At 51.1% G+C, this 17,132-nt stretch overlaps 8 protein-coding genes across 8 annotated transcripts in view; 5 read left to right on the top strand and 3 right to left on the bottom strand.

The window, feature by feature from the left end:
* The window catches only part of CNA07050 (hypothetical protein), a 2,319-nt gene extending 383 nt beyond the window's left edge, over positions 1 to 1,936 (top strand). Inside the window, exons 2-10 of the mRNA XM_024656367.1 lie at positions 25 to 314; positions 367 to 485; positions 543 to 781; positions 832 to 859; positions 916 to 978; positions 1,034 to 1,235; positions 1,296 to 1,437; positions 1,494 to 1,708; positions 1,760 to 1,936. Coding sequence (XP_024511997.1) covers positions 25 to 314; positions 367 to 485; positions 543 to 781; positions 832 to 859; positions 916 to 978; positions 1,034 to 1,235; positions 1,296 to 1,437; positions 1,494 to 1,708; positions 1,760 to 1,778 — 1,317 coding nt within the window. The 3' untranslated portion in view covers positions 1,779 to 1,936. The remainder of the gene's footprint in view (positions 1 to 24; positions 315 to 366; positions 486 to 542; positions 782 to 831; positions 860 to 915; positions 979 to 1,033; positions 1,236 to 1,295; positions 1,438 to 1,493; positions 1,709 to 1,759) is intronic.
* Positions 1,937 to 2,529: 593 nt separating this feature from the next.
* CNA07040 (hypothetical protein) lies at positions 2,530 to 4,012 on the top strand. Its single transcript, XM_567021.2, has 2 exons — positions 2,530 to 2,594; positions 2,640 to 4,012. The coding sequence occupies exon 2, from the start codon at positions 2,645 to 2,647 to the stop codon at positions 3,971 to 3,973; it is 1,329 nt and encodes a 442-aa protein (XP_567021.1). The 5' UTR covers positions 2,530 to 2,594; positions 2,640 to 2,644; the 3' UTR covers positions 3,974 to 4,012.
* A 196-nt stretch (positions 4,013 to 4,208) lies between these two features.
* Positions 4,209 to 7,323, top strand: CNA07030 (ATP-dependent RNA helicase prh1, putative). Its single transcript, XM_024656366.1, has 9 exons — positions 4,209 to 4,644; positions 4,696 to 4,742; positions 4,789 to 5,426; positions 5,473 to 5,630; positions 5,680 to 6,023; positions 6,074 to 6,245; positions 6,299 to 6,876; positions 6,932 to 7,000; positions 7,052 to 7,323. The coding sequence occupies exons 1-9, from the start codon at positions 4,341 to 4,343 to the stop codon at positions 7,175 to 7,177; spliced, it is 2,436 nt and encodes an 811-aa protein (XP_024511996.1). The 5' UTR covers positions 4,209 to 4,340; the 3' UTR covers positions 7,178 to 7,323.
* Positions 7,299 to 8,783, bottom strand: CNA07020 (expressed protein). The gene is made up of 3 exons (XM_567019.2): positions 8,525 to 8,783; positions 7,683 to 8,472; positions 7,299 to 7,627 (listed from the first exon to the last, which is right to left on the bottom strand). Exons 1-3 carry the CDS (start codon positions 8,737 to 8,739, stop codon positions 7,343 to 7,345), a joined length of 1,290 nt encoding a protein of 429 aa, XP_567019.1. The 5' UTR covers positions 8,740 to 8,783; the 3' UTR covers positions 7,299 to 7,342.
* A 122-nt stretch (positions 8,784 to 8,905) lies between these two features.
* On the top strand, positions 8,906 to 9,793 carry CNA07010 (60s ribosomal protein l27, putative). The gene is made up of 3 exons (XM_567018.2): positions 8,906 to 9,059; positions 9,144 to 9,251; positions 9,327 to 9,793. The coding sequence occupies exons 1-3, from the start codon at positions 8,987 to 8,989 to the stop codon at positions 9,695 to 9,697; spliced, it is 552 nt and encodes a 183-aa protein (XP_567018.1). The 5' UTR covers positions 8,906 to 8,986; the 3' UTR covers positions 9,698 to 9,793.
* Positions 9,794 to 9,803: 10 nt separating this feature from the next.
* CNA07000 (capsular associated protein) lies at positions 9,804 to 11,957 on the bottom strand. The gene is made up of 7 exons (XM_567017.2): positions 11,806 to 11,957; positions 11,730 to 11,747; positions 10,850 to 11,662; positions 10,648 to 10,780; positions 10,468 to 10,596; positions 10,153 to 10,407; positions 9,804 to 10,067 (listed from the first exon to the last, which is right to left on the bottom strand). Exons 1-7 carry the CDS (start codon positions 11,896 to 11,898, stop codon positions 9,931 to 9,933), a joined length of 1,578 nt encoding a protein of 525 aa, XP_567017.1. The 5' UTR covers positions 11,899 to 11,957; the 3' UTR covers positions 9,804 to 9,930.
* A 449-nt stretch (positions 11,958 to 12,406) lies between these two features.
* On the bottom strand, positions 12,407 to 14,055 carry CNA06990 (recombinase, putative). Its single transcript, XM_024656365.1, has 9 exons — positions 13,882 to 14,055; positions 13,678 to 13,822; positions 13,480 to 13,626; positions 13,373 to 13,428; positions 13,112 to 13,320; positions 12,938 to 13,067; positions 12,793 to 12,878; positions 12,610 to 12,738; positions 12,407 to 12,544 (listed from the first exon to the last, which is right to left on the bottom strand). Exons 1-9 carry the CDS (start codon positions 13,984 to 13,986, stop codon positions 12,505 to 12,507), a joined length of 1,047 nt encoding a protein of 348 aa, XP_024511995.1. The 5' UTR covers positions 13,987 to 14,055; the 3' UTR covers positions 12,407 to 12,504.
* Positions 14,056 to 14,180: 125 nt separating this feature from the next.
* On the top strand, positions 14,181 to 16,997 carry CNA06980 (helicase, putative). The gene is made up of 6 exons (XM_567015.2): positions 14,181 to 14,607; positions 14,661 to 14,762; positions 14,811 to 15,067; positions 15,123 to 15,798; positions 15,863 to 15,982; positions 16,054 to 16,997. The coding sequence occupies exons 1-6, from the start codon at positions 14,203 to 14,205 to the stop codon at positions 16,762 to 16,764; spliced, it is 2,271 nt and encodes a 756-aa protein (XP_567015.1). The 5' UTR covers positions 14,181 to 14,202; the 3' UTR covers positions 16,765 to 16,997.
* Positions 16,998 to 17,132: the final 135 nt, after the last annotated feature.

Genomic DNA, 17,132 nt, shown 5'->3' with positions numbered 1-17,132 from the left:
GCTGATACGCTGGCTATTTTGCAGTATGTGGACAAGACCACATTGTCGTACGCTGCAATTTTTGGTATCAAGGAAGACCTTAACCTGGCGGGGTCCAAGTACTCGTGGCTCTCAAGTATTTTCTACTTTGGGTGGCTCGGTTGGGCTATCCCATCGAACCTCTTGCTTCAGCGTTCCCCACCAGCTTACTACCTGGCATTCAACATCTTCTTATGGGGTGCTTTCCTCATGTGCCAAGCGGCGTCGAAGAACTATGCGACCATTGCTGCCCTGCGAGTTATTTCTGGAGCTGCGGAGGCTATTGCTGATCCTTGGTGAGTGTCAAATGTTAAGCTGTCAAGGTTGGAGACTAAATGACACTCGCAGTTTCATGTTGATCACCTCCATGTATTACACGAGGGAAGAGCAACCTTCAAGGATTTCATCCTGGTATGCGTTCAACGGCCTTGGTGTTGCTGGTGGCGGTCTCATCGGCTACGGTATTGGTAAGCCCGCATCTCTCTTTGGAAGTGGAAGTTTTTTTCACTGACTTTGGGCCGTAGGTCAAATTAACGGTGCGCTCGCGACATGGCGCTACGAGTTCCTCATTGTCGGTGCTGTCTGTTCCTTCTGGGCCATCTGTCTCGCCCTCTACCTTCCAAACTCTCCAGTGTCTTTCCGTGGCTTCTCGCGAGACGAGAGAGTGTTGATGATCGCGAGAATGAGGAAGAACCAGACTGGCATTGAAAGCAAGACAATTAGATGGGACCAGATTGTGGAAGCATTGGTCGATTACAAGACTGTAGGTCGCTTGAAAGGAAAAAGGTGACCGGTTCTAACGTTCTTGTGTAGTACATGTTCTTCTTGTTAGGATTGCTTGGTATGTTTTCCGTCAGCCCCACAATGGAACTCCGTAATTGACTTGCTCATTTACAGGTAACATCCCCAATGGAGGTATTAGCAACTTCTCCACTCTTGTCATCCAGGGACTTGGCTTCGGTGAGTCGGATCAGATTACTCTGGCAGAAACGTGACTCATAACTCCTGTTGGTAGACACTCTTCACACCGCTCTTCTTGGTATCCCTCAAGGCGTTCTGATCATGATTTGGATCGGTGCCGGTGCCATTATCAACGGTCGTCTCCCCAAGAACTCTCGAACTTATGTCTGCGCATTATTCATGCTGCCCACCATTGCCGGTGCTCTTGGTTTCTTGTTGGCTCCCACTGATGCTTACGTTGGAAGGTTGATCTGCTTGTAAGTGTTTTCTGTCATTGAAGAGGGGGATTACGAGGGCTGATCCATGCCATCATCAAGCTACCTTACCGGTTCATACCAAGCGTCCTTTGTGCTCTCACTTTCCCTTATCACTTCCAACACTGGTGGTCAGAGTAAGAAGATGATTGTATCTGGTATTATCTGGCTGGGAGCTTGTGTTGGTAACATTGCCGGTCCATTCGTGAGTACCATTCACAATTTTTATAAGCAGGTCAATAAATACTGACCCCTGGACAGTTCTACAAGTCTGAGCAAGCACCCAAATACACCCTTGGTATTGGTTCTATTCTCGTTTGCAACTGCCTGGAATTCATCCTCTTCTTCGCTTTCCGATACGCCTTCATTTGGGAGAACAAGAAGAAGGAGAAGCTCAGGGAGAGCAGGGGTGGCGTCACCGAGGAAGATTTCAACGCGACAGCGTTTTCAAACTTGACTGACAAGCAGAACCCCAAGTGAGTAACCAGCTTGAGATTGTGTAAAAATATTCGCTAATTCAATCATAGCTTCGAGTATGTCTACTAAGGATTTACTTGGTATATGGTGGTGATGTTTTCGGCAGGAGGCAGGTTGGGACAATAATCAACAACCGGAAGTTGATAAATCGCCGAATTTTAGGTTTCTTTTTTAAGTCTAGAGTGGATTTAATAGGAGTGTCAGAATCTATGGCCATGCATATGTTTGTACGATTATGAACTTAGCAAAAAGCAAAAGTGGGAATGCAATGCATCAAGTGGCTAGATGACGGCCCCCTCCTCTCAGTCGTGCGTGCTGTATGAATGCTGTCCTCAAAAAAAGATAGCTATTGCTTGACCACCACATTGCGAGTCTTTTGACCCGTCGACGAATTTCAAAAGATACACAGGTAGATGCATTCAAGCGCTTAAGAGATGATAAAAATGTGGCTACTCATAGGTGACTCTGACTCATAGATTTCTCTCCTCAAAGTTGTTTTAATCGCGTAGCCTGGCACCCTCCCCTTCTCCCGAAAGAGTCAGAGAGAGTACACATTTGTTCACAACGTCCTGTCTGGCCCCAAAACGATCGTGTTAGCTCACTCGACCCAGACCGACGAATCAGCAGGGAAGGGAGCTCGTAGCACCGATGGGGAATTGGGGACGCTGTAGGTTTGTGGAAAAAGAAGAGAAAGAAAAGAGCGATGAGATTTTTAAAGGCGGCGGCGGAGAGTTTGGAAGAGGAATATTTCCGCGAGGGTTTTGTAATTTTCTCCCAGGTGGTTTCGAAATCGAAATGGACCTTCACCGTTGGCGACAACTGCAAAAACATAAAATCAGCAACATCTTTTCCTTCACGTTTTCTCGCTCAGGTTGTCCTTCCCTGGTGCGTGTATTGGCTGCTAGTTACACAAACGCTGACTAGTCGCAGACATCATGTCCTCTCCCTTCCCTCAGCTTCTTCGTAGGGCAAACATTGCTACCTACGACCCTCTCATCTCCCGTATCTACACCACCACTCCTTCTTCCCAATCACGCCATTCCGACTGGGGTCTCAAATTCTCTATCCACAGAACCAAAGGCCCTCGTTATATAAAGTTCAACTCTCTCGACTCTGGGCCCGGCTTCGATTGTGACTGGCGTTCAGCCGAACGAGAAGCGAGGTTCATCCAAGCTTGGGGTAGCGGAAAGATCAGATGGTCACCAGAGCAGAAGCAAAGAAAGACCCACTATGCGACCAGAGCTACCTCACCCTTCAGCATCAGTGAGAGCATGGTTGAGCCTTTGTTGGGAAAGAAAGAATGGGTTAGGGATGTGGAGAGCATGAGCGAGGAAGACTTTGAGAAGTACCTCGAGCGCATTCGGGCGGAGAGGAAGCAGTTCTTGCAACAGCGTCTAGAACAGATGCCAGAGTCTACACGACAAACGCTCGTCCATCCTGAGGACAACACCCTTATCCATCTGTCAACGTCCGACAAGCTCCCTGGAGACGCTGTACCTTCCCTTGAAAGCGCCATCTCCTCAGCGGAGCGAAGTTTCCCATCCTCCACAAGAATCCTTTCTAGACCTCACCAACTCCACGGTCTTACCTACGCCAACCTTCCCGAAAGTGTTCAAGATTACAACCCTCTCACTTCTCTTCCCGGCCATACTCTTAACACCATTTCTAGGCATGACGCTGCCCAAGACAGTATCACCTCGCCTGCTAGGCGGGGAGGAAACAACCGTCCATGGATCGTGTCTTTGGGCGGTATTACGGGCAAAACCACACCTTCCCCCGAACATATTTCTTTCAAACCCAATGACTCTATCATTGGTGTCGACTTTACTCGTCAGAAGTTAACAGAAGGAAGAGGCACATTTAAGCCCAGTCATGCTCAGATCAGGTCACCTCCCACTGTTTTGGCCCTGGCTGAGAGTGGTGCGGGTGTAAGGTGGACGAGAAAGTGGAGAAGTGGTGGTGCGGCTTTGACAGGTCCGCTCAACACCGTGCGGTTTGACTTGCATTTGTCGAACTCGCCGGAGGACGGGATGGAAATTGGAAGCAGAGAGTGGCTTGTGAATGCTGAAAAGCCGGCGACAGCGCGACCCAGTGACGTTCTTGGAGGATTGAAGCAGGCTAGGAGTGGAAATGGAAGGGCTTATTTAGAAGAACTCCAAAGAAAACAGGATGCTGGAAAAGCGGCGGCGAAGCAGGGCAGGAAAGACTCTTTGCAGAGCGTACAAAGGTTGCTAGAGAGGTTTAAGAAGTCGCAGCCTGAGTGACAGTAGTGCTAGTAGGAGATGCATATATGCATGTAGTTAGCTTCCCTTGTTGTTTGCCATGCCGCCATATTCAATCTTTGCGCTTTGAACGAATAATTTATCGATATGGCAAAGCAATCCAAACATACATAATCGTCCGGTGGCACAAAAATAAATGGGCCGGAAAATAATTTCGGTGCAGACCGAGCCAAAATAAATAATAATCAACAACAACAAATTCTGCAGACCTCTTCAGTTGTTGTCAGTAACTCCCGCCGTGACATAGGCACAAACTATTACTGTCGACAAAATCTGCCAACTCGGATTTCTGGCATTAAAACACCGTACAGAAGCCTTGGCAGCGTCCAAAAAATTACAAATCATCGACATGACTGTAGCCGCAAGCACTAGCAGCCAACTACCGAGCTCCGTTAAGCCTCAGCCTAGGGTGTCAAATTTCAATGACTCTTCAGATGAGGACGAAGCTGAATCCACACCTAAAGCCGAAAAAAAGAAGAAGAAGGTCAACAATCTCGATGTCAATGGGGTATATTCACCGAAAAGCCCAAAGAAGCGAAAGATTGGCCAGGCGAATGGAGATTTGGGCAAGGGGAAGAAGGACGGCGCTGAAGCAAGAAGAAGGGAAGCAGAAAGACTATTGGTGAAGCGTAAGGAACTCCCATTTTACCAAGGTATGTCGAAGGAATGCTCTTAGATTCCTATCAATGCTAAAGTACTATTAGGGAGACGGATGATCTTGGAAGAAATCATGGCAAATGATACTACAATCGTTGGTCCACATTCTGACTTTTACTGTTAACTCTGACACCCTAAAGATCCTAGGCGAAACGGGTTGTGGTAAATCCACCCAACTTCCGCAGCTTCTGCGCACCCACCCTGTCTCTGTCAACCATTTCTCGCCGTCTTCATCAAATCGTTTCCGAGGACCATCCATTGCCATTACCCAACCTCGACGCTTGCCGGCTATAGCATTGGCCAACAGAGTATCCCAGGAGATGGGCTGTCAAATAGGGGGAGAAGTAGGGTACAGTGTGAGGTTTGAGGATGTCACAAGTCGAGAGACTCGGGTGCGGTACTTGACGGAAGGTGTGTTGATGAGGGAGTTGGCTGGGTCGGACCCCAAGATTTGCCCTCCCGAAAAAGGAGCCAATGGGACGGCGAACGGAGAAGATGAAAATGACTCCCACATGTCTGAGGGACAAGGTCTTAACCTTCTACTCAACTACGACGTCGTCATAATCGATGAAGCTCATGAACGTACACTCAATACTGACTTCCTCTGTGGTGCTTTGAAGAGGGTTCAGCGGATACGTAAAGACATTGCTCGCCGGCAAGCCGAAGAAGAATTCCAAGGGAAGGAGAAGATACCAGGCAAGAAAAAGGTCAAGGAGTTGAAGCTAGTGATCATGAGTGCGACTCTTGATCCTACCAAGTTCAAGACATTCTTCGGAACGTAAGTAGCTCTACACATCATACTGGGCACAGCTGAATCAAATTAGTGGCCGAGATGCGCTCTTAGTCAAAGGCCGAATGTATGAAGTGGCTACACAGCACGTATTGGAGCCTGTAGACGATTTTATCGAAGCAGCTGCTCGACAAGTCATGACAATACATTGTTCTCCCGATAGTCCTGGTGACGTGCTGGTCTTCATGCCGGGTCAGTTCTTGCCGCGAACCAGAGTAAGGTTGTCGCTGATTCATTACAGGCTCTGAGGAGATTGAGAATTGCGTAGAGCTTCTTAAAAGAGTTTCCAAGCAGCTTGCTCCTGGATCTCCCGCTCTTCAGGTTCTTCCCCTTTACGCCGCTTTGCCCCCCACTGCCCAATCCAAGATCTTCATTCCCACACCAGACAACACCAGACGTGTCATCGTAGCGACCAATATTGCCGAGACATCTATGACCATACCGGGTGTGGCGTTTGTGGTTGACAGCGGTTTTAAGAAGGAAAAAGAATATGTGTTTAGGAATGCTGGGGCTTTGGAACACTTGAGAAAGAAAGGAATCAGTAAAGCGTCAGCGTGGCAGAGGACTGGTCGAGCGGGACGAGAAGTTGGTTCGCTACGTCAGTTTGTCAGATATATGCTAACGAAGGTTTTTAGAGAGCGGGACATTGTTATCGTCTTTTCACCCAGGATTTCTTCGACAAGATGCCTGAATTCGACGCCCCCGAGATTCAAAGATGTAACCTTTCATCGGCTGTTTTGCAACTCATAGCGATGGGACAAAACCCCTTTGAATTTGAGTACATTGATAACCCCGGTCGTGATTCAAGTGAGTTCCGTCAACTCGACCACGATATGATCAACATCTAATAGCCAACACAGTCCTTGCGGCATTCCAAGAGCTTGTCGGTCTCTCCGCTCTTTCTTCTCCCACAACCATTACGCCCCTCGGCCTCCAAATGCTCCGATTTCCTCTCGATCCTCCTCACGCTCGTATCCTCCTTGCTGCCTTTGAGTATGGATGTGCCAACGAAATCATTGACATCATCTCCCTTGTGAATGCTGGCGGTAATGTATTCATCGACCGACCTAACGATAGGGAAGAAGCTGCTCAGGCGCGACAAAAGTTTATTCATCGCGAAGGCGATCATTTGACGATGATGAACGTTTTCAGGGCGTACACTGAGTTGAAGGAATCCAAGTCTTCTTCTCACAGCAACTCTTCCTCGCAGAGTTTGGTTGGCTGGTGCAAGGACAATCATGTCAACTCAAAAACCCTCGCTCAGGCACTCAAGGTTCGCGAACAGCTTCGAGAGTTGTCTGAGAGGCTAGGAAAGGATTGGAAGGCGAGTTGTGGGAGTGAATGGGGGATGGTTGGGAGGTCTTTGCTGCAGGGTTTGTTCATGAACACGGCGGTAATCCAAGCCGATGGCAGCTACAGACAGACGGCCGGTAGCTTGGTAAGCTAGAGGTTCCTTTTTCTGAAGAGCTAAAAACTCATTCCTCGTACCGTAGACCGTCAAGATCCACCCTTCAAGTGTATTGATGAGCAAAAAAGTACCTGCAATCTTGTATGATGAACTCGTAAGTCTTTATAGGACTTTCGGAAGGCCCACAGCTTACTGGTATGAATAGACCATCACCACCGCGTTTTACGCTCGAAACGTCTCTGCTTTTGAACAACATTGGCTTACAGAGGTACCATGGTTCGCGAAAGCTGGTACTAGTGTAGCTGCGCCCGTCGGAAAGGGTAATTTATAATATTCAGCACGAGAGAAAAGATGGGGTTTTTTGGGTAAACTGGTCAATAGCATAATTTGTTACACAACTGCAAATTTATCTTGGGTTAAATGCATATTTGGCATACAATGAACAGAGATATCTCAATACATGCATTTGCCTAATACAACGCCTAATTTGTACATACTACAACAGATCCTCGTCGTCTCCCCATATGATTTCAACCCATCTCGTCCTCCCGCCGCCTCTGATAATATTCTCTATCCCGCGCTTCGCCTCTTTTTCTCGATTTCGACCGTCATCCGTCGAACCAGGAAGGGCTGATATGCCAAACGAGCCGGCCATCTGCTGTGAATGAACGCCGCGCATACCTAATTTTCTGAGCGAAGGCAGGTGTGTCTCGGCCGGATGGAGAAACGTCGTCAATGTGGAGACGGGAAGAAAAAAGCGCGGGTGCGAAAGGTCTAGTACCTATAAACTTTATTAGAAGATCTTGTAGCACATGTGTCTTTGATGGTTGCTTTACCTTTAGAACAATCAGCTTTCGCGCCAGCCTTATGAACCCTTTCTTGACGCTGTCCTCTCCATTCTTGATACTGATCCCTGCCAGCCCCAACTCTCTCAGTCCCTTCGGTAGTACGTTGACAAGCCCTTCCAGATCTGGTATTATAGAGTATGCAATGTTGATAGATGTGAGGGATGATACCGAAGGAACGCTTCGAAGGAATGTAACAGGAGAAGAATGAAGGGTAAGAGGTAGATGGGTGAGATGGGCGTCTACATCTGGAGTGTCCCAGTCATTTTCATGTACAGTATCTTCTTCCTCGGATATATCGGGAGGAAGATCATACAGCATAGCTTTATATGCGCGGTCTGAAATGTGCTTGGACGTTTCTGGGAGAAGGGATGCAGCGTCGACAAGGTCGGTTTTGAGATGCGGTTCCAGATAGGTCGTTTGTTCGCGTAAAAGACGACCCATAGAGTATGTCTCATTATCTTGTTGTTCAATCTCTTCTCCATGTTCGGGAGCATAGATGACCGATTCATCATCCATATACCTCAGAATTACATCAAAGCAAAAGTCCAAAAGCCGCGGGATAGGTTTTTTCCGCTGCCTTGGTCGATGGGTGAATAAGGAGGACGCTTCTTCGAGTTGGTTTGTGGTAACAGGCGGGTAGTCCTGTGTTATCTGGGTTGTCAACTTTGGTCGGGAAGCTAGCCTTGTAGCAGCATGCCATGAAGGGGGAGCTGCAGGTCCTGCCGTCGTCCGAGAAGCCACCCAACGAGAATGTTCAAATCGACGCAAGAGCTCAGCGCTGCCTTGTCATTAGTTCCTCTTTCGGGGGTTCACAAATAAGACAGACGTACGGGTGTATGGCACCATGATCAAGGTCCATGAGCAGGGTGGCATCTACACCCCCGGAAGTGTTTGGAGACCATACATTTTCTCCAACGATATAGGGAGGGATGCCTCGAGGCCCTGGCCGTCTTCTTTGTGGTGCTGGCTGTGGCTGGCTCTGCTGCGGAGTGCGTGACTGTGAAGAGTATAGGAGGTGCTTGAATGTAGGGACGTGTTTTGGCATGAGATACGGAATGTGAGATGCTAAGATGATTTAAAAAGAGCAAGGGTAATACATGGCGGACTGTAATAGCAATACGTACGAAGATGGACACTGAAGAGTGGAGGTGCTTATAGTGGAGGTTTATATTTTATTCCCTCCCTCCCTTTTACACCTATCGAGCAAGGAGAAGGTTCCGAAATTCACCTTGCTCGTCGCCCATATATCCTCTTTCCACAGACACAAAACAACATCTTACACCTATAACAGAATGTTCCTCCGGCCAACTTCTATACCATCGGCCGTCTCGCAAATCAGAGCACAGCTTTTCGCTGGTCCTTCCTGTACGTATACACACACCCCTTCCTGTTCCCCTCGCGTTTTTCTCCTCGGCGGTTTATACTAATCGTAACACCCGTTTTTCATAGCTCTTGCTTCCCAAATCCAGGTACGATGGGCCTCGAAAGCAGCTGGTGGAAAGTCGAAGAATGGTAGAGAATCGGCTGGTAGGAGATTAGGTGTGAAGCGATATGGCGGTAAGTTTGGGATATCGCACGGAATGCGCGTGTCACACATTTTTGGGAACTGACATATATCTGTTATCTGATTAGACCAATATGTGACTCCTGGAACTATCATTGTGCGACAGCGAGGAGCCAATTTCCATCCCGGGCAAAATGTCGCTGTCGGCAAAGACTTTACCATTTACGCCCTTCAACCAGGCTACGTCAAGTTTTACCAACATCACCTTCCCTATCCCCATCTTTCACGACCCGACCAACCGGGTCCTCAGAATGTGCCGTCGGTAAAGAGGCCGAGGCAGTTTAGGCAGTTTGTGGGTATTGCGAGGGATAGGGAAGACAAGTTGCCGAGAGATGAGAGGGCTGTGGGGAGGGAGAGGAGATTCTGGGGTTGGCCCAAGGAGAAGGTTGAGGTCGTTCCCGAGGCGGCTGTTGAGAGCGCCGCGGGTATCCAGGCATAGAGAGCCCGTCATGCATCTTTGACTCGATTATTACGATCGACTAGGAAAGAAGGAGGCATGTTCATTGTCGAGACAACGGAAAAAAGAAAAAAGAAAAACACATGGGAACGTCTGAAAAAGGATGCATATTCCAAAAGCACAGGCCATAAGATTCAGTCAAATGTAATAATCGGAACCCCAACTCTCCCAATCTATACCACCCCCATACACGCACACATATCTTTTTAAGAAATCTACCATCCAGGCATATTTCGGTAATGCTTGATCTGGATCGCCTCTTCAGAGTATGACCTAGGTTGCATGTGTTCCCAAATCGGGTCCACATCCGGTCCGTCAAGATCACCAGCACCGTCCCAACCCCAGCACCACACTGCAACCGTCTGAGTAAGCAACCAACTTTTTTTTTTTCTTTTCCGTGCAGATTTGGGACCAAAAAAAAGCTGTTGTCGACTTACCATACTCTGGTCCGGGTACAAACTCCAATTCTTCCGTCTCTTCGGGGGTGAACAACCTATCGTGCGGGCCGTACCAGCTCCTATCCTGTGGATCCGAGTGAGGGTCATCCGGCAAACCGCCGATACGCTTGTAACCTCTGATAGCAGTGAGATTTCTTCGTTCGGGGTGGATAATATCCCAGACTTTTCGGTCGTAGGCGAGCTTGACTCGGGGAACCATGATGATCCGTCCGTACCCGGCGTTAAAGTAGTCATCTGATTTTTTCTTCAATATACTCAAATCCAAGGGGATGGAATGAAAAAAAATAGACTTACTGCAGATGAGAGAGCATTCACTCGCCGAGCATTCGCCTTGAGCCAAGTTGGCCATTCGGAACCTGACATGAGGAGGTTCGTAAAAGGGAGTGGGATCGAGAATAGCGATACCGTTCCAGCACGATTGGACTAATAGCCACAGTTCAGCGTTATAGCAACACCACTTTTTCTCTTGCGTACCTTGGATGGGCAAATGTCGCTGGAATCGGTGGTTGGATTCAGTGTGGTGGAAGATTTGCTCGAAAGGCGCATTCTCGAGCGCGGTACCGTTAATGTCACGGGCGACCCAGTTGTCGTAGAATACAGGAGCACCCTATGTAGTCATGTGGTTATTTTTTCATTCTCGTAACAGTACTAAACACAGCCGGAAGCAGAAACTCACGATATCATCGTGGTACATGTAATCCGCCGCACAGGTGATACCCGCATTCTGTCTCCTACTCTGCCAAATCAACTCGAGCAGGTCGTCGACACAGGGCAAGATATCGTTCATGAAGACGACCGAGTCAAAGACTTCCCCGTCATTGTCACGAAGTTCGTGGAGGGGCAGCATGGCGGCGTTTCGGACTTCGGCAAGGTATTCGATACGGTGGTTGAACAGACCTCGGGTACGCATAGATGTTCGGATGATGATCCTCAGGCCGACGGTTCGCGCGAGGGCATCGAAAATCTTCAAGAGCGCCTTTGTCTGGTCGTTGGACCCGTTTTCGTAGATGGAGACAAAGACGTTGTGGTAGCCCAAGATGGCAGCCGCTCGGAAGAGTGTCGCAAAGAGGTCGGGGATGACGTCAAACGAGTTGTACAAGTTGATCGCGAAAAAGTACTTGTGCTGCCTCGCCTGCAGATCCCGCTTGATGTTGTCCAGCCTGTCGTTTCCAGTGGTCGACGCCATGGTCGACTGGGAATCACTCTTGCCGCCAAACAGTCTGCCCAGCCAGCCAGAGTTGGACCACGGTTTCTTGTACCCGACAAGAGGCGCGTACCGTTCCTTGACTTGCTCGACGTAGAGCGGCTGCGGGTTGCGGAGACACTCCTTGGTGTGGTGGGCGGAGAGGGTGCTGATGAGTTGGAGGATATGGAGACGTTGCTCGATGGAGGGGAGCATGATTTGGGAGCGCTGTAAACGGGACGAGCCCGCGACGGGGTTGGGCCGCAGCTTGTTCACACCACTACCACGCCATGCTTCGGTGCTGGACTGTGAGAGGACAAGTGGTCAGTTCCTTTTTCGGCGACAATGTTGGGTGTAATGTCCAAAAACCTACATCTCCCCGGCGTAACAGCTGCCACCACGAACACGAGTCAGTCAGCCTTGCTGCAGACGAAGCGACGGGCACGTACGGAAGCAACGAGCAGTCCTACGAGGATGCCGACGAGCAGCGATCCGGCCGAGGGCAGTTTTCTGCCCAGGGAGAGCGATCCCACGGGTTTCATGGCGGGTGTCGAGGAGGTGCGTCGAGGAGGTGCGTCGAACGTGGGGCAGTGGAGGGGGGGGCTCAAGGGGGGGGGCTCAAGGGGGGGGAGCGGTGCGAGATGGCAGAGAGGGAGATGGCGAGATGCACTTGTCTGAGGATCGCGTCCGGAACACCCGCGGAACCTTTTTTCCACAACCTCTGCAGACCTCCACCATCCCCATCCCAGACCCAACATGCATGCTGCTTTATCCCCGCCATGCAACCGTCTCCCAGTGTACGACCTATGCATGCCACTGCCCGGGCTCCAGTTCCAGGCAGCATGCATAGCGCCAGGAGCAGCCAGCGGTAAAATATGCCACCTGCCGCTAGTCAAACTGTATATGCGCCACACGACGCGTTGCTCGAAAAGATCTGCAAAAAGACGGGTTGATCTGTCTTGACCTTTGTTCCTGGCTCGTCGCCTTGCAGTGCTCCAACGGAAAAAAAACATCGCCAGTCATTGACTATGCTACTACATTTTGTCTCGCAAGAATGACACGATATCATACATGGCAATGACCCAAAGCACAACACAAATACCCAGTGAATAGTTAATAGTTATAATCAATGATCGTACCCCGCCCGTCTACTCTTGCAATTCCTCGGGATCTCCGATACCATTGGGACTGGTTAGATCGTCAGCAGGATTCGAAAATAAAATAATAATAATAATAATAAAAACATAACCCACTTGATGGCAAAGATGGCTTCGGCTTCTGGAAGACAGGGGCTGTCAACAATCTTGCACACCCGCGACGTTCCACGGCCCTTTCGCAAGTTGAGTCGAGTAGTAGACGCGTGAGCCATAATGTTACCACCACTGGGAAACTTGTGCGTCAGCGAAAACGTCGTGATGTTATGGAAGCAAACACACATTGGCTTCTTGGCGTCGGCGACGGCAAACTGTCCGCCGTCGACTTGGGCGACAACTTGATTTGTGACGACAACAGCAACGCCAAACTACTAGCGGTTTAGCATTGGAGTAAATTCCAAGAACCGCCCGCACGATACAAACGCACCTCATCGGCCAGTCTCATCAACGTTCTCAAGAACTTTGCCAAATGCATTTGCCTGGCGGAAAGCTCCCCTCGACCCGAGAAATCCGTTCGGTAGAGTGACGTACACGAATCGACAATCAAAAGCGAAAACCTGCAAGTCTCGTCAGCGTCTCTCCGTAAGCAGCCGCGACATACCTAGACTCGGCCATCATGGCACTCGCTTGCACCAGCAACTGCAACTGATGATCCGCATTGTACGCCCTGGCGTAGGCGATATTGTCGAGCACCTCTTCCCCATCAAGACCGTACCGTTCGGCGACAGCAAGCATACGGACAGGTCGGAACGTGCCTTCGGTATCGATGTAAAGACATTTTCCCTCACCACCGCCCATCGACACGGGGAGCTGGAGGAATCGTCAGCTGTTGGGTGCGAGCACGGTTCCAGGCTGAGCTTACTTGACAAGTAACGGCAAGCGTATGACAGAGCTGAGATTTACCAGTCCTGAATTCACCTGTACTCGTATTAGCAATCGGCGATGCAACAAGTGAGCGCAAAGACTTGCCGTAAAGCTCGGTGATGGCACCCGTCTCGATCCCGCCGCCCAAGATGGTATCTAACCCAGTCGAACCAGTCGTGATATGCACCAACTCTGACCGTCTTGAATGGATCTCTGTAGCCGTCGTAAATCCCATAGGCACCATCTTACACGCTAACGTCGAAGCGAATCAGCCTTGGTCCCCGATTTTCTTTAATACCCCACCTTCAGCAAGAATCTTGTCCGCCTTTTGCTCGCTAATGCCCTTGATAGTGCATAGCGTCTTCTTGGGAGTGAACGCTACGGCCTCGACAGTGTGGAAACCGGCATCTGCAAGTTTCTTGGTGTCTTGCGCAGAGATACCCGCTTCCTGATGGCCAAAGAAGAAAAAGAGTTTAGGGACAATGACTGAAGCTGGCGGCGACCTACCTGGAGCTTGGCCACCAGCATAGGCGCCAGAGATTCAAAGTCTTCCTCCTCGGCCTCTTCCCCGTGCTGGTTGACGAATGGGTCCTGCTCCTGCTCTCTTGACATTTCGTTTGTGTCTGCTGCAAATGTAGAGGAAGGAAGAATGTAAAAGCAGGCGGCCAACAAGACATGCGCGGTGGCGGCGGTTGACTGGACTTTGCGTGTGCAGCCCGTCTCACGCGACGCGTTGTTTACGTAAGCGACGATGGCGGTGGAGGGGTGGATGTTGAAAAGTTGTTCTTGTGGAAACGCAAGCGACGAGCCGGCCAGCGCAGAGACACGATGAGCGGGCTTCCCTCCCTCAATGCGGGCATCACCGCCGCCTGGAACACGAGCGCCCCGCCCCAGAAGAAGCGGACACGGCGGGCGATCCCCCTCAACGACCTGCCCGCCCCGGCGTCCCCCCTCGACGACTCCCCCGCCCCAGCGACCCCCGCCGCCCCCCCGAGGAGGAAGAGACCGCGGGCCGCCCCGTCTGTGATCGCCGCAAAGTACGCGCCGCCCGACCTCGACCTCGGCGCACTCGGCGGGCTCCAGCCGCAGATCACCCAGCTGCTCGAAATCGCCGCCCTCGCCCTCTTCCACCCCGAGATCTACCTCCACACCGGCGTCCCCCGGCCGAAGGGCGTCCTGCTCCACGGCGTGCCCGGCGGCGGCAAGACGCAGCTCGTGAGATGCCTAGCGGGCGTGAGTCTCCCCATGCCGGCGCCGCGCACAGAGACGCTGACCGCACAGTGCAGGAGCTGAAGCTGCCCTTCATCTCCGTGTCCGCACCCTCCATAGTGTCCGGCATGTCGGGCGAGTCGGAAAAGACTCTGCGAGACACCTTTGACGAAGCCAAGGTATGCAGAATGCGTTCCCTGTCCGGCGCTGCTGACGCGCCCACGCAGAAAGTCGCGCCATGTATCCTCTTCCTGGACGAAGTCGACGCCATCACGCCCAAACGTGAAAACGCCCAACGGGAAATGGAGCGCCGTATCGTGGCTCAGCTCCTGACATGTATGGACGATCTCGCGGCGAGCGAAGAGCCCGTCATCATCATCGGCGCGACGAACCGGCCTGATTCTCTGGATCCCGCGCTGCGACGAGCGGGCAGGTTTGACCACGAGATTGAGATGGGTGTGCCCTCGCAAGAGGGTCGAGAACAGCAAGTCTTTTCTTTTTATATCGTCTAATTGATTGGTCTGATTCAACCTACCTAGGATCCTCAAAGTACTCTGCTCCAAGCTGCGTCTCTCGGGCGACGTCGATTTCCGCCAACTCGCAAAGGCCACCCCAGGCTACATTGGCGCAGATCTGACCGCGCTCACCACCGAAGCAGGTATCATTGCCGTCAAGCGCATCTTTGATAGCGGTTTCGGTATCGGTAGTGGTACCGATACCCCTCATGACAGCGAACAAGGGACCGTCCCCGAACCCGATGGTGCAGGTATGGAAGCCATGGCGATTGACGACCGCTATACACCTTTTGCCAACCTGCCCGACGACGTCAAGGAGACGCCCATCGCCAAATTCCTCATGTCCCATCCAACCGCCTTGACTTCCGACCAGCTGTCCACCATCTCCCTCACCCCCGCCGACTTTCTTGCCGCATTAAAGATCGTCCAGCCTTCGGCCAAGCGTGAAGGTTTCGCCACCATCCCCGACGTCACCTGGTCTGATATCGGCGCGCTCAGTCAGACCCGAGATGAACTGCACATGGCCATTGTGCAGCCTATACGGCACCCGGAACTGTTTAGCGTCGTGGGTATCGATGCGCCAAGTGGTGTCCTGCTTTGGGGACCCCCTGGCTGTGGTAAGACACTTTTAGCCAAGGCAGTCGCGAATGAGAGTCGAGCAAACTTTATCTCCGTCAAGGGCCCAGAGTTGCTCAACAAGGTGGGTTTTTTAGTTTTTTTCTAGATTATAAAGCCAAGGGGCTGACATCTTTCAATTAAAACAGTATGTTGGCGAGAGTGAAAGGGCGGTGAGGCAAGTATTTGCTCGGGCACGATCATCTTCCCCCTGTGTCATCTTCTTTGACGAGCTGGACGCTCTCGTGCCCCGTCGAGACGATTCTATGGCAAGTTTCATTTCTTTTTTCGATTCATGCCGACTACGGACTTGTCGCTAAAAAGACTTTATGCTGTATAGTCTGAATCCTCGGCAAGAGTAGTCAACACGCTCCTTACCGAACTCGACGGTCTTGATGCTCGTAAAGCCGTCTATGTCATCGGCGCCACTAACCGTCCGGACATGATCGACCCCGCCATGGTCCGACCCGGTCGTCTCGACAAACTCCTCTACGTCGACCTGCCTTCACCTTCCGAACGTTTCGAAATCCTCAAGACCCACACCAAGAAGACGCCGATCAACGAGGATTCATGGCAAGCGATCAAGGAAATCGTCGCTTCCGACAAGTGCGATGGCTTTTCCGGTGCGGACATTGCGGCGCTCGTGAGGGAAGCTGCCACGCTCGCACTCCGAGCCGCTTTGGAGAGTATAGGCGCATTCGAAACACCGGCAGAGGCCGAGCCGGAAGGGATCGAGCGAAAGACGGATTCCGTCAGGGTCACAGCTGAACATTTTGCCCATGCAGCACAAAAGACGTTACCGAGTGTCTCCAGGGAGCAGAGATTAAAGTATGAGAGGATGAGGGACAAGTATGCGGGTGTGCCTACCAGAGGGAGAAGGCAGCGAGAGGCTGAGGCTGAAGCTGCTTCTGTTGCTGCTGCTGCCGCCGCCAAGTTAGCAAGTGCCGGTGGAGCGGGAACGGAGGCCAGGGTGGAAGGAGAAGGGATGGATGTTGATGAGATGGGCGGGGCGAGAGGAGGAGGTGTGAAAGAAAAGGCGTTTGTCGCTTAGATTTTATCGTTGGTTATTATAGTTTACTACCCTACCGCTTTGCATTTAGTCTCTCGATCCTTTGTGCATGTGCCAGGCCGATGGAAAGGGTATCCATCCCGCCTCCGACTTCCCACGCATCCGTCGGGGCTGGCATCATCGATCGTTGAAAAGTGAATGCTCGGCTGCGCCAGTTGTGAGCGGTAAAATGTGTTCAGGAGCTATGCATGCCGTACCGTCCCTATGCAACCCTTGGTCTTCCTTTTGGCCTGCCCGTCCATCCATACTTGTAGTTGCTATTATCGCCATCGAAGCCGAAGGAGTATAACCTGCCCACACTACCACTTTCTTTCGGCGCGATCCTTTTTCCGCGCGTCGTGTGGTTACAC

This window comes from Cryptococcus neoformans, chromosome 1, assembly GCF_000091045.1.
Source record: "Cryptococcus neoformans var. neoformans JEC21 chromosome 1, complete sequence".
Classification (NCBI taxonomy): Eukaryota; Fungi; Basidiomycota; class Tremellomycetes; order Tremellales; family Cryptococcaceae; genus Cryptococcus; species Cryptococcus deneoformans.
The sequence above is the reverse complement of the archived record's forward strand: the minus strand, read 5'-3'. Positions and strand labels throughout refer to the sequence as shown.